The following is a 15,760-nucleotide window of genomic DNA, read 5'->3' as shown; positions in this document are numbered from 1 at the left end:
TAATTAAGGAAATAAATGAATTGATCGACTTTTATATTAGCGATTCTTCTTTCTAGTTGAATGATTTTTTTATGCGATTCATTTTATTTTATTTCATTGAGCAGGAAAAATCACGCGCGGAGTGGTCGAGTTTCGCGTTACAGCCATATTATTATAGGATATACAACACAGCTTTTTTGAGTAAGATTGTGAGCTATAAACAAAATCTAACGAAAAATCAAATTTAACATGCATTTATATGCTCTACCTCTACCCCACGAAATATGCAAAATAAAATTTGGTATTTGAACTATAAATCAGTCAAAACAAATTTTGGCCAAATCCATTTTATTATACGGTTTAGCAAAAAAAACATGCAAATGCATTAAATTCACAGCCTTGGTAATAATTAAAATTATAAATTACAATTCTTGTTATTTTTTAACAACCACAATTTACTTGCGGACAGGGGCGGATAGATATATGGTGGCCCCTGGGTTGCAGCCCACTCAGCTCTCCCATAAATTTAGCCCCGCTTGCGGATTTTAAGTACAGTACTATAATGTTGTAATGCGAAATTCGAATATACGAATTATTAAAATTTATGTAATTTTAAATTTTAAACTATAAAAGTCTAAGAATAAGTAATACTACTAATCACGATGTAGAGAAAAGAAGGTGATAAAACTTCATGAAAAAAGGCACGATTTTTGACAGCACAAATTTAGTTAACATAAATACCGTCAGGCACCGCCACATTACTCGAAGGCCAGTCACATTTACTATTTTAATGCATTGAATATAGACTTTATAATAAAATATGAAATTTAATAATAATTAATAATATTTAATATTATTGTTTAAATTTCATAATTATATGAAATATGACTATATCATACTAGCAAGTTGAAATAAAAAAAAATGTTATATATAGGCACCAATTTAATAAAATAAATATGTAGACTTCCAAATTCCAATCATAACAAACAGTATTTAAAATAAAAATCATCTCCCAATATTGTTCCAAATTTATTAGACTTATTGTAAGAACTATGACTGTCCATTTAAACGTTTTTTATTGACTATTGAGTTATTGAACAATAGTTTATATTTTTTTCAAAAGTTTAACAAGTAAATTCATTAATTAAAAATGCCAAATAAATGTTTTGTATCAGGCTATAAATCAGGATATCCTAGTGGAAGTGAAGGAAAAATTATAATATTGTTTCAAGTTCCAAAGGTACAAAGACCACAATAGGCACAAAAATAATTATATGATTATTTTTTAATTTAAAGTAGATAATTACTAAACAGTTCTACAATAATATATTATAATATGGTACTAATAATTTATACCATGATAAATTATTTGTACATACAATCATTTTAAGTAATTTTTAAGATACTAGTATTATTACTTTAAATATTATAATTTATAATAAAAATTATTAATAATATTATATTATAGTATTAATTATATAATATTTTTATAACTTTCAGCATAATTTAAGATAAACACTTAATTGATTAAATTTTTTTTGAATTTATTAATTATAGTTACTATAAATAATAAATAACTATTATTTACCTATATGTTAATTAAATTTTAAACTTTTGTAAAAATGTATAATATACTAATTTTTCTTTATTATAATATTCCTATAACATATTTAAGTTTTATGTTTTTAATTTTTATCAACTTAATTAAATAACACACTTGTTTATGTAGGTAATAAATCTAGTTTATTATTTATATTTGCATAATTTGTAAAAAGTACTACCCAATTCAGGATATAATTTATAAGTCACTTAGTCACAACACTCATAGTTACATGAATAATAAACATTTACTTTAAAATGTTATATACACATGAACATTGTACACAATTGAGACAAATGAAACATTTAAAATTTAAATTAAAAACAAATGTATTATAAGTATATAAGTAAAACTAAAAAATACTTAAAGTATAATAATATTTTATACTTAATGCTAAATGCACTTTGCGTGCAACAAAAGAAATTCAACTAGACAAAAAAACAAAAAAAAATTATCAGAACAGTCAAAGTTGTAACTACTTATTTAATATTATATGATAACTATTTACTTTTATGTATATTATTTTTTATATTATACATTATTGTAACATTGTAACATTATTTTAGAAATATTTAAATATTTATTAGATAAGGTATCTATCAATATAAGGTATAAGTATTGAATCAAAAGTAAATATAATAAAGTAAGAATATATATAAATATACTTACTATATAAATATGCATAGTCACACGGGTATTTTTCATTTCAAATACAAAATTTATTTATTTATTCATTAAGATTTAATGCATAATTGCATAGTGGCTATAATGCTATTATTGAATAATAATTCAAATAACCGGCCTTTGAATTTTGTGGCGCTCCCTGTGGATATTATTTGAACTACAAAGTTGCCGTCGAAAAATAAGCCACTTTTTTCTCCTGACCAAGCCGTGTGTTATCACCTTTTCTTATCTACATCGTGGTGCTACCATAGACCTGATAAGGTAATAGTATAAGGTCTATGGGTGCTACTATAGTACTATGATGATAAATATTAAATGAGAATAGTGCCATAACCTCAAAAAACTCTGTAAGGCAGCGCTCAGTTTTACAGTGGTAAAACTTAGAAATAAATAAGCGTAATGCTGATAAGGTGTAGTTGTCCGACCTTATCTTCAAAGACGAGAGCTTCCCAGAAGACAACATTGCCGGGCAAACGAACAGCATGGTATTGTTTTGTGATATCAAATACGTTAAATAATATATTTTTATTAGTATCTATTGAACTATACTGTCTATACTTATCTATGGTCGTACACCTACCGCAATAATTTTAATACAATTACGCATTGACGTATAGCAAATACTGTAAATGATCATTTACAGTATTTGCGTATAGAGGTACTCAATATATAAAATAACAACATTAATAATGGCCGGCAACACCGATTGGAATTCGATTGTGATGACGGCCGAGAAGCTACAGGCCAACGCCATCACCGACACGGGTATGCCGAGCGTTACCCGGAACATACGACAACTGTTGGACGCCGCCGAAAATCTGTGGACCAAAGTCGGCGTGCCGGGCGTGGAGGCTAAAGGCAATGTGTTCTTGTGCAGTCGCGGTGTGGACGCCCCTCAGGTGCCTAAGCAGTTGGAAAAGCTCAGCTCTGCGGGATCGATGGACACACTGGACCCAAAGCCTGACATGGACGTAGACAGTTTTGTGAAGAACGAGGTGCAAAACGCAATACTTAGCCTAATAGAATCGGTGAAGAAAAGCAACGAGGACTTTATAGACAGGCGACAGAGCGACGCAACTATCAGGGGCTGGAGGAACAAGAAAATCAACATTATCAACTCGTTCCCTGGCTACGTTCCTAACCCATCATCTAGTCCTGGTTCCAGTGTGATGCCATCTGTTGCCAAACTCAATACCACCAACTTTGGCCTGAGTGCCCAGCTGGACCAGATCGAACTTGCGTATGCCAAACATTTATGCGAATATAATCAACACGTTGAACACCACGGGGTTCAAACTGACATTTTGCAGTCTTTTACAACAGCAGCAGAAATCGCTCATGATGACCGCGTAAACGAAATGTGGAAAATAGTCAAATGTATGAGTCAAATCATACCAGAACACGGTTCCAAATATGCCAGGAGTTCTGCGGTCAATCAAAATACAATGATTGGAAATGCCAGGACCTATCTCGAACAGAGGTATATTGTGTTCATGAAAAGCTATGTAAAGAGCCACATGTCCAAAGCAAAACTTGGTGGTATCCCTGGTACTTATCCACTTGTGCGAAGTTTTGTAAGTGTCTACATCAACCAGTATAATAACCCTGATAAGTTATTTTATGACGGTGTTCCATTTTGGCCATTGGTATACTATCTAATTCGCTGTGGTGATTTAGAATCTGTTGTACATATTTTGGAAAAAAATAACCATGATCCAGTGTTACTAAATGTTTTTACAAACCTAAGAAACAACCATAACTATGTCAACTTAAATGACCAGGGATTTACTACATCAATGGTGTGGGACTCCAATGATCCATTTAAAAAAGTTATTTATTCGTTAGTCTCTGCTACTGATGTGTCGAGTAAACATTCAGATGTGATCAAGACTGCAGACGATTATCTTTGGTTAAAACTTTGTCAAGTCAGAAATGATCAAGACAAACTCACATATCCTGTGCTCCAGTCGATGATCTATGATGAATACAAAGATCAATTCAGTGAAGTTCAGCCTATGTCTTATTTCCAATTGCTTTTTTTAACTGGTCAATTCGAATCGGCTATTCAATTTATTTTCCGTCACCCAAAACTTTGTTGTCATGCCATACACGTGGCTATAGTTTTGAATGAAATGGGTTTACTGTATTTGCCCAGTGACTTTAATCAGCCAATTTTATCCAAAGATGATAACCAAATAGATAGATTAAATATAGCCAGAATGATGAAAATTTACTGTGCCAAATTTGAAAATCAAGATCTTAAGATGGCCATTAACTATTACTATTGTCTGAGACACACTGAATTTAAAGGAACAACACTTTTTATTTCATATGTAGCTGGGCTTGTTAATGAAACTGATGAATATGACAGAGTATTTGGATATCTGAAACCAGATGGTAAAAAGCAAAATGGTATTTTGGACTCGTTTATTGTATCAGAAACACAGAAAATGGATATTATCAGAACAACAGCTTCACTTGCAGAACAAAAGTGTGATCTCGAGGTGTCAGCTAAATTGTATGAATTAGTTGGTCAGTACGATAAAGTACTCGAACTTGCCAACATTATGCTGAGTCGAGTCATTCAACCGGATATCTTCTCTTCATTGGACAAAACTCCTAACACAAAAAACAAAGTGTTTGACTATATTAATGTTTTAAATGAAAGACTAATAGGAGTCGAAATTAATGTAACTGAGGAAGCAATTTTTACATTTAATATGCTGAAGAATGTTTTTATATTTTTCGAACAGTACAACAATCACAAATACATATTGGCATTTGATGTGCTTCAGAAAATTGGTTTGATACCATTGGCTATAAATGAAGTGGAAGAACGGCTTGGTTCATTTAAGAAGTACAATGAATTAATATTAAGAATTATACCCGGGGTAATGACGGCCACAATGAACATGTTATATTCACAATACAGCGACATTAAAAAAGAATCCAAAAAATCTGCCAGGGATCCAGAACAAATGCATGCACAGTTGGAATACATCAGGGAAAAGGCAAAAGCCATAACATCATTCACAGGTCGTGTACCATTCCAAATCAACTCTGAAGTAATCAATCATTTAGTGCAAACCGAAATTCTATTATATTAAGTTAAAGATTTTATTGTAACAATGTACCTATGGTTGGCACTATTGTTCCTGATTATTATATTAATAAGTAAATAATAACATTACATTTTTTTGCTACATAAATTGTGATTTTTTTATTATAACCTAATATACAGTATACCTTTTAATGACCTTATTCGTATAATGTAATTCATATAGAACCGTTGTATTCAATACAATTTCTAGTCGTTGACTAGGTATACATGTAATGATATGATTATAATAAATTGCTGTATAAAATATTCGGGAATCCAATAACTGATGAAAAACTTTGTATGGGTACATAAATATTTTATTTTAAAATGAACGGGCTATTGTCCAATATACATTTAATATACTGATTGTTTAATTATATAATATAGTATATTTATACATATATTTACAATCAATCATACAAAGGTATAATACAATAACTAAATAAAGTAATATAAAAATGTGCACTTCATTACTTTACAAGTGATGAAAAGTGTGTTAGTAGGATAATATATCCTAAATAAGTATTTTTGTCCATCTACTTAACCTACAAATAGTTGAGGGTTCAGATATTAGTATTATAAGTCAAAATATGACATTTTATGCTCTAAAAAAAATATTTTCCCTATATTTTTTTTTTGCATAAATAATCATTAAACAAAAAATATGCTTAAATATCTTGTAAAAGAAAAACATTTTTATAAAAAGAAAACACAAAACAAAGTTTTTAATTTTTTTTTTTTATTATTTATTTCAAATGAATGTAATTTTAACAATCTGTATATCATCGTCATGATGCAAAAAGTGATCCGACTGACAAAATAATTTAAATTTTTTATTTTTCACTTGGTAAATTTTTTCATAACTACATCACAATATAATTGCTAATGTGCAATCATTTTAACTTGATCACTTTTTGCATTAAAACAACAATACATACAATACAATAAGTAAAAGTCGTGTTACAGAATAAATAGATATAATGTTATGCTTGTATAAAGAGTGACCAGTGATACTACTTCAAAATCAGAACTCATCATAAAGTAATAATTTTTTTCTCTCTACAATTACTTAAAGAGGTCTCTAGTCACCAATTTCCTTTAGGGTGGCATGAAGGTAAACAATAAGATTAAGTTACAACTTATTTTAGGATGAAAAACTAATAATAGTTTTAAAAATGGAACATAAATTTATCGCATCATACAAAGAAAAATTGATCGATTTAACTGCACTTGCATAAAATATATTATAAAAGATAATTTGCATACTACCACCAAATCATAGTACTTTTTGAATCAGTCCTATTGTGCATACCAATATTTTAAACAATTTAATTTTCATAATATAATGTAAAAGCCACATAATATGGACACAATATTTTTAATATAATATAAATCACATATTGATATTATATTTGTACATACTATTACAGTTAATTTACTTTAATTTATAATATAATAATATATACATTAAATATTATAACATAATAATATATATATTTTTAAGTTGGTTTTAACTGATTTTTTTTTTGGTCCATAAATAAATAATATAAATTATAATTAAATACCTACCATTATCTAGATACTAAGGCAGTGAACTAAAGGCAGTGAAAAAAAAAACAAATTACTAGTATTTTTGACTCACTATTAATTATAAATCGATTAATTTATTGAGAACTCTTAATATTTAGTTTTAATAAATAAATCCAAACTTTAAAATAAAAATAAAGATTTTATATATTATAAATTATAATTTATAATAAATTAATTGCTTGAATAATCTTTTTGTTTAAATGTATAGTTTTTTTTATTAGAATATTGTTAAGTTTTATTATTTTTTAATATGAGAATCAAAAATTATATTTCATCGGCAACAGAAAAAGATATTTAACTATTTTTTTTTAAACAATATCACTACTATCTTGGCTTTAAATTTTTTATTTTATTCTAAATTGAAAAAATACCTTCAGTCTAACTTAAAGATCTAATGATAATTAATGTCATTACATTTATCAATCATGTTTAAAGTGCAATATTATTTAAATTAAAATTATTTTTTTTTAAATAAAGTATTTATTTAACATTAAAATGGTTGAAGTTATGATTTACTATAAATAGAAATATTTAATTCACAAAAAAAAATAATTATTAATTATTTCAAATTAAATTATAGACATTGATGAAATATAAAAGAATAATAAATAATTAGACAAGCATAAATTTATGAAAAAAAACCCTGTATAAATATTATGTGAACATACCCAAAACTAAAATGTAATGTTTTTTTAATTCAAACCCAATGTGAAGTATATAATATATATTATAACTACTTGTGTACATATTTGTAGGCTTAGTTATTTATCTCATCGATCATTACAATAAAAAGTTTATGCAACAAGTGATTTATATTTAGTGTAAGTAATAAATAACTTCATATAGGACAACATGTCTTAACGAAGAAAAAACTACCAAGTTATTTTCAAATATGTTTATATATAAAACCAATTACTTCAGTGATATATTTATAATTTTAAATCATATAAATAACTAAACCATTATATAAAATTTAAAATATCTAAATTAATATCTAATGTTTAGTAAATTATTATTAGGATTAACATATCTAACAGTTGCACTCTTAATAGATAAAAAAAATCTTTAAAATAATAAAAGTAAGTATACATAATTATGTAAGACTGTAAAGCTAGTAACTACAATCTGTAATTGTACACATTATCCAGATTGCTAGTGCTAGTTCTATGATATTGAAACTCTATCATATTTTATAGATTGTTTTTAAATGAGTGATTGTATGCAAATACTGTTATGCTATATTGCACATTATAACACATAACCAAAGAATACTGTACTCATAAATAGATTAAATACAAATTTTAAAGAGCCTATTTTAATTTTAATAGTATATAATTTAGTATTACAATTGTTATAATTTATTATTTATGAATAAAAATTACTCCAATTATGAAGAATATTTATTATTTAATCAATGCACAGTGGAACGATAACCCTGTTTTGGTAGCTACAATTAAATTAAATTTTTTATAAAACAGCAGTTTAAAGAAAATGTTGTATTTACCCTTCCCCCATGAAAAATGTATTAAAATTAGTTATTTTGTATTTGATTATTATTAATTGTACATAAAGTCCCATTGTTTTATGGTAATATTGATCATAATCAAGTATGCAATATATTATATTTTTAAAATAAATTAAAAATGCAAAACTGTGAACAATAAATAATTCAGTATTACATGGTAACTTCAAAATGATATATAAATTGTACTTGAATGAGGAAAAAAATTGAGACAATACTTTATATTTAATATTATCATAATACATATTATTTATAAATCATTAAAAAGTATTTCATTTAGCATTCATTGTTTGATTATACTGATTGGAAAACAATAATATAAACATATGAATACCAACTGAAGTATTACAATTATATGATAAATAAATATTATTCCTAATATAGTAAATAACATTTAAAATTCTATTTAATTATATAATATGATGTTATAATTTTTAAATAATAATAACATATTTTAAGTTTTTTTTTGTTCTATGGAACAATTATTTTAAAGCATTTTTGGTGTAACTAGTATGAAAATGATTTAACAATCTTAATTATAAGACCAAGTCCTTAGATTTTTCTATCCACTGTACAAAGATTAAAAATAATAAAACCAAACTATATAATCACAAAAATAAGAACTTTTTATAGTTGTATCTAAACTTACATTTGTATTACAATAGTGAATAACTCATTTTAGACATTTTGGGAAATTTGATTAATTTTATAACAATTTTTTTCAAAATTATCACAACAATAATTACCTATTTACTTTCGCCTTATAGATTCAGACACATTTGTTGGCAATTTTTCAGGAACTGGTTTTTTCTTGTCAGTCAATATAGGAAAAGTCCTACGTCGCACTGTGAGAGTTGCAGATATTTTATGATCTTCACCATTTAAAGATGTGCTATTACGTTTTTCTGCTGATTTTTCTGGCTTATCAGTTCGCACAGCAGATTGAGATCTAGTTGTAGACCCTCCTTTTTTGTCACTTTTTTTATCAAGTTTCTTTTCTTCAACTATATTTGCATTTTTGGTAGCAGGTGGATTTTGTCTTGTAGAAGTTCCTCCTTTACGGCCATTTTGTTGTTTAATTACTTTTCCTTTTAATTTATCTTGAAGTTTTAATGGGTAAAATGATCCAGCAGGTTTACGTCTAGTACCAATGTCTGACTGCAATGGACTTTGTACCAAACACCTAATTTCAGTACGATCTTCTGCCTTTTTAGCACCTTCTTCACGCCAATATTTTCGCTGTGCTTCAAAAGATTCATATAATACATTGCTAGCTTCTGAATCAACTGCTAAAATATCTTGTAATTTTTGTATGGTTGTATAGAAGGTCACTGGACTTATAAGACGTAAGTCACACAAGTTGCACAGATGTAACATAAAATTTCTATATAGGTTTTTTCTAAGTATATATCTGCCCTTAGATTCAACAAACATGCTTAAAGCTAACGATATTTGACAATCACCAACAAAACTGAAAGTAAATTTTTAATTAGATTAATTTTTTATTATTAAATGGAAATGTAAATACAAATACAACTAAATATATTGTTTGTATTCACCCATACCCTTCTCTCATAACATGAAGGTTCCACATCTTCATTAGTTCTTTTTCGCCATCATTAACATCGGTAAATTCGTCAATCATCATTGCAGTCTTTTTCCTCAACCATATAGGATCACTTTCATCTTCACTATCTACATCCATTTCTCGTGGATAAATAGGAAGACATGTTGATGTATGATGATATAATCTGAAAGTTATATTTGTTATTTTATACAATTAGCCATTATGAATAATAAATTAAAATAGTTTTAAAATGATGCAAACTATTTAAAAATATTTGGTGTTGTCTTTAGTTATTTTAAACTTAACATTTTGTTTTTTAAATTTATTTTAAAAATACACATTAAAAATAGATTGCATTGGTACATACGCTATAAGGATTGACTAACATAATAACAGGTTTAATATTGGTGTCGGTACTTATAGAAGTATAGAATGTTTAGTATGGTTATTACATGGCACTTAAAACTGTTAAATGTAACCATTTAAAAGCTATTTAAAGTTAAGAACTATACTCGGTAACAGTCATTTTTATGAATAGGTTTATTACACAGAAGGCGAATAGATGGTTGACTTGATTGAGAATAGATATAGTTTAACTATCGCTCAACAAAAAAATTGTTGTATCTTAACTTAACTTAGGAACATCTATTTTTACCTATTATGTCCAGTAACATATGGTCTTTGGCCATCATATCCATCAGTATCTTCTAGTTCATGTAAAAACTCAGATAAAGAAGCACGCCTTAGTCTTTTTGGGTGACAAACTACTATTTTTGATACAACTGTACGTCTAACAGGACCAACTCTAGTTATACGATAACCAACATTCTTTGATTCGTCCCGTTGTGGTTGTGCAATTAAATCTTGTGGACTACCAATATAACAACCATCATAGTGTTCATTTATAGCAACATCAATTCGTGCACCAGATCCTGTTGGCTGTAAATTTTAAATTTAATGTAAATCCAGTTAAAAAAGCTGTATAATGCAACTTACAACATAAGAAAATGTAAACCGGGCATGACATAACTTCAAATGCTTAAGTAATGCATATAATGTAAAACAATCCAATGTACACCATGGACAATGTAAATCTTCACTGGCTTCAGTCTGTTGACGGCTATTATTATTGTACAAGAATTGGTATACTATTTTCAACTTATTAGACGATGAATCCAGAGAACCATTTGCATTTTGAACACTGCTACTTCTTCTAGAATTTGATGCTAAAAGAATATAAACTACATTAGAAATAAGTTTTAACAACATGCATATAATTATTTAATACTTGGCCAATTATTTTCTTTATTATCAACAAGAGGATATACAACAGTAGTACTATTAGGCTCTGTTGACCACTTTAAACGAAGCTTGATCTTTTTACGGCTTTCAAATGCACTAAATTGTGGTCCAGCTCTCACTTCCTATAATTATAAGAAACATTATGAATAAAATAAAAGTTAAAAAAAGTTAAAATGATAATAAGATTAATGTATATATACTTTGAGACGTTCCCATGAACACGATTTTCCTGTAGTTAAATTAGGACTTTCACCACTGATTTCTTCTATAAGACAATCATAATCTCCATCTTTAAGCAAGCATCGATTTTGTTTGTCGTGTATAATTAAATTTGCACCAATTTCTTTTTTAACTATACCATTACCCTCTTTAATACTCATTCTTCTTTTTTTTTGACTCGGCTCTGAAAATAGGATGTAATTTTTAATATAAAATAATTACAATTGAAATACATATTATAAAATAATAAATAAAATAATCAATACAATTTTGATTTTATGGTTTAATAATAATAATATGAAGAATAAATTATGATAAATTTAACTAAAACTAGCGTTTTTTTTTCTTAGTGCATCAAGACGTTTAAATTATTGGAATAGGATACTGGTAATATTTATATTATACAACTCAAATGTATATTTTATTATAAAAAATTAATATTTGATCCATAATATAAAAGTTATTGTCCTAAAAGAAATCAAGGTTTAAACAAGCTAATTATTTTTGTGATTTCTTTCATATAGTTCCATAAATGTGTTTTAATTTTATAAAATAAAAATTATATTAAAATTCAATATAATTTACAACTCAATAGTAAATTTTAAAATATTTGATTAGTGTCTATCAAATGAGTTTTTAATTAGATAAATTATTACAAATGAAAATGTTTCAATATTTAAAACAATTGTAATCAATATTTTAAAATTTGTAATTGTTTAAATTATTTTTATTTATTTAGGTTAAAAATAAATTACTACTATTTATTAAAATCTACTAAAATAAGTCAAATTGCTATTTAACCTACCAGTGTTTTCAGAATCTGAATTTGAAATCACATTTATAACCCTTACTAATAAATGATGTGATTTGGATACATGTCCTTGTGTATTAACTGATTCGACAGGAATAGACACTATTGGTGATTGTGATGTTAATTGAGAACAAGTTGGGTTGACAGGAACAGATGATAAACCAAAAGATACCTAAAATAATTAAATTTAATTTGTCAAAATAATTAATGTTAATTTAAAAAATGTATATCCTACCATTGTATATGGGCAAACATCTTTCCGTTTTTTGTGACATATTTTCACGAGTGTAGTTTCAACTTTAACAGGTCCATTCGCATTATTCACTGTAAAATTTATAAAATATTTTAATTAGTACTATTATAATAACAATAGAATATAAAAGGAGTATAATAAAATTACTTTTATCATCAAAATATCCAATATAACTTATTGTCAAATATCGTTTGTTAAATGTTTTCTTTTCATAAACTTGATTTTCTACATTACTTAATAATGAATCAATGTCTAATTTCTTTTTTGGACGCTTAGGTTTTGGACGATTAGCTCTCATGTAGCTTAAAGTTCTGACTAAAAATAATGGCTAAAACAAGTCATGAAAAAATCAAATATAACATATTACACAACATCAATCTATAATCAGAATATACAGGTAATAAATTAATTTATGTTTATATGTATTAATATATTATTATTGCCTATTGGTAATACAAATAGTATAAGTCATTAAACAGTTCAAGGATATTTTTATCCTATTTTATATTAAGAAACAACTCATAAATATATTGTTCTTACCTATTGAATATTGACACAACTGTGGTGTAGGTAACAAATTAATTTTAATATAGTATACACAACATTTAATTAATATTACTTAGTAATATTTAATCACTTATAAGAGGGAGTTAGAATAATTTATTCTTAAGTATTTTAAGTTAACAAATTACAAAGGTAGTATTATTTCTAAAAAAGTTCAACTAAAATCTGCCCACTCCAGAAATAAAGAAAATATACTCCAAATAATGAAATAGATAATATATCTAATAAATACAGTATGAGTTGAAGTACAAACAAATATAAACCATTACTTTTTTCTTAACATATTAATTTGATAAAAAAATATAGCAACATCTACAATCAGTGGACAATATTTTTATGTAAATAATAAAAATAAATATTTGTTTATTATAACACATAGATAACTAAAAAAAATATTAAATAAAAATTGTTACTAATTGTTTATAAATTTATAATATTAATATATAATAGGTACATTCTAATAATTAATATTATTTCCTTTACATTACAAAATGTAAATTTTTAATGTCATAGGTTAAATAATATAATATACTAACTAGGTACTGAAACTAAATGAAAATAAAATAATTATGTATTACCTAATACATTCAATGTTAATATCACAATATAAATTTAATAATATTTATTAACTTACCGAAAACAAACTACGATTCCTTAAATATTTGTAAATCTGGGTAGGTTCTGAAAAAATAATTTTCATAAATTATAATATAAACATATACCTAAGACTTTAATACATAAATGTATACATAATCAGGAAGAGAAAAATACTTATGATAAAATTTAAGTAAAAATTGTAATCTGATATAAAAATATATAACTTATATAATGTATAGCTTAAAGTTTAAGAAAAAAATGTTCAACCTAATTAAATAAAGGCAGTGGCACAACCAAGAAGGATGTTTTGGGTGTCTGAACACCCCCTAACCGTAACTTAAGTCCATAGTATACTAATAAATTTGGAAATGTATTGGGAAACTACTGTATATATTACTGGCGGACACCCCTATTAAAAAAATCCTGGTTGCGCTTCTGAATATAGGCATAATAGATAAAGCAAGAATAACATAAGTTTTCTTATAAAATATCCCAACACAAAATATAGTAAAATTATAAAGTAAAAAAATATTAAGTACCAGCTTAAAAATATTTTTTACTTAGGTACATTTAACAATAAGTATATCAACGCTTAAACAATTACTAAACTTGATTGATAAAAAAACTGTCTTAATTTACATTTAATATTTGCATACAATTGATTTTTAAAAGGATACTGATAGAATAGTAAGCTAGTTGACTAAAAATTAAAAAATTATTTTAACCCATCAATCCACCTTTATTTAAAAAAAATTAAATTAAAAAATCGTAAATTTAAATAATTTAAGTATATTTATATTATAAATAATAATAAATTTAATAATATGTTCTACCTAAAGATAAAATATTTAATGTTTTTATAATTTAATATTAGTTATTGATACTAAATCTATGAGAAGATATCAATTTAGAACAAATATTAAAATTAAAATACGTACTAATTTAATTTGTTTGAATTTATAAATACTTTAATTTTAGTTAATCAAAATTCAAACAACATATACATATTAGCATTTAATAAGTTCAACAACAATTATAATTTAAAAACATAAATTGGTAGGCACCTAATACAACGAACTCAAACTTACTTTCGAATGCTTGTAGGAAAAGTTCATGATCAGCTTGTGCGTGATCCATTCGGTTTTTGTCTATTTCTTTTTCTCTCTTTTTCGGAGCCATTCTAAAAAAACCGGTAAACTTACTAAAATAAAAGGTATGGAATACAAAAATTAAATAGTGTTAATTTTAAATCGATAAACAAAATTATAAATTGTGTAATAGTAAAATAAAAAAAAACTGAAACTAAAACTAAAAAAAAATATACGTAAATCTAAAAAGTGAGGAGGGTAAACAATGGAAGCGATCCATTGGCAAAGGGCGAGGCGAAGGCAACGGGAGTCTACAGCCGTTCCGGGGGACAACGACCGATAACGAGCATCGCAGTGTGACCACATTACGTACAACAATGTACCCTGTACATTCATTTAAATAGATCATAAATGTAAAAACAAAAACAAAACAATGCATGAGTTTTGTTGACAAATGAGTAGAGGAGCAGAACATAATACTATAATAGAGCATACTACAACACTAGAATACCATAGTTTTTGTATTTACAAATTCTGACTTGTGTAAACAATTAATTTTAACTCATAATGGTTGATTCATTAAATTATGATTTGCAAACAAAAAAGGTTGGTCACACTTTTTGTCAAAATATTAAATAATGATTGTTAATTCCGTTGGTGTTCAAACTTCGATAACAACATATAATATATTGTTTATAAAAATTAAAAATAGTATGAAATATGAATCTACTTTTGAGTTATGATCATAGACATCTAAAAATACCAAAATTGAAAATACCAAATACTAATTACTATCTATTATCTAAACAGTGGATAAAAATAATGTGTTCTAAAGTCAAAGTTCAATTCTCTAATATTAGTCCCAAAATGTATTTACTATACTA

General features: G+C 26.2%; 2 protein-coding genes across 2 annotated transcripts; one reads left to right on the top strand and one right to left on the bottom strand.

The window, feature by feature from the left end:
• The first annotated feature begins 2,699 nt into the window (after positions 1-2,699).
• On the top strand, positions 2,700-5,516 carry LOC113554542 (nuclear pore complex protein Nup93-like). The gene has a single exon (XM_026958427.1). It carries the CDS (start codon positions 2,953-2,955, stop codon positions 5,368-5,370), a length of 2,418 nt encoding a protein of 805 aa, XP_026814228.1. The 5' UTR covers positions 2,700-2,952; the 3' UTR covers positions 5,371-5,516.
• A 3,446-nt stretch (positions 5,517-8,962) lies between these two features.
• LOC113551752 (polycomb protein suz12-B) lies at positions 8,963-15,158 on the bottom strand. Its single transcript, XM_026954203.1, has 11 exons — positions 14,877-15,158; positions 13,826-13,872; positions 12,775-12,955; positions 12,610-12,698; positions 12,369-12,546; positions 11,545-11,747; positions 11,331-11,466; positions 11,039-11,268; positions 10,698-10,981; positions 10,041-10,226; positions 8,963-9,946 (listed from the first exon to the last, which is right to left on the bottom strand). Exons 1-11 carry the CDS (start codon positions 14,965-14,967, stop codon positions 9,226-9,228), a joined length of 2,346 nt encoding a protein of 781 aa, XP_026810004.1. The 5' UTR covers positions 14,968-15,158; the 3' UTR covers positions 8,963-9,225.
• Positions 15,159-15,760: the final 602 nt, after the last annotated feature.

This window comes from Rhopalosiphum maidis, chromosome 2 (assembly GCF_003676215.2).
Source record: "Rhopalosiphum maidis isolate BTI-1 chromosome 2, ASM367621v3, whole genome shotgun sequence".
Classification (NCBI taxonomy): Eukaryota; Metazoa; Arthropoda; class Insecta; order Hemiptera; family Aphididae; genus Rhopalosiphum; species Rhopalosiphum maidis.
The sequence above is the reverse complement of the archived record's forward strand: the minus strand, read 5'-3'. Positions and strand labels throughout refer to the sequence as shown.

Coding starts and splice junctions, on each gene's coding strand:
- LOC113554542 (XM_026958427.1), top strand. CDS start 2,953: ATGGCCGGCAACACCGATTGGAATTCGATTGTGATGACGGCCGAGAAG.
- LOC113551752 (XM_026954203.1), bottom strand. CDS start 14,967: ATGGCTCCGAAAAAGAGAGAAAAAGAAATAGACAAAAACCGAATGGAT. Junction 12,547..12,609: donor ATGTTTGCCCATATACAATG/GTAGGATATACA, acceptor TAATTATTTTAG/GTATCTTTTGGTTTATCATC. Junction 11,467..11,544: donor GTTCATGGGAACGTCTCAAA/GTATATATACAT, acceptor TTATAATTATAG/GAAGTGAGAGCTGGACCACA.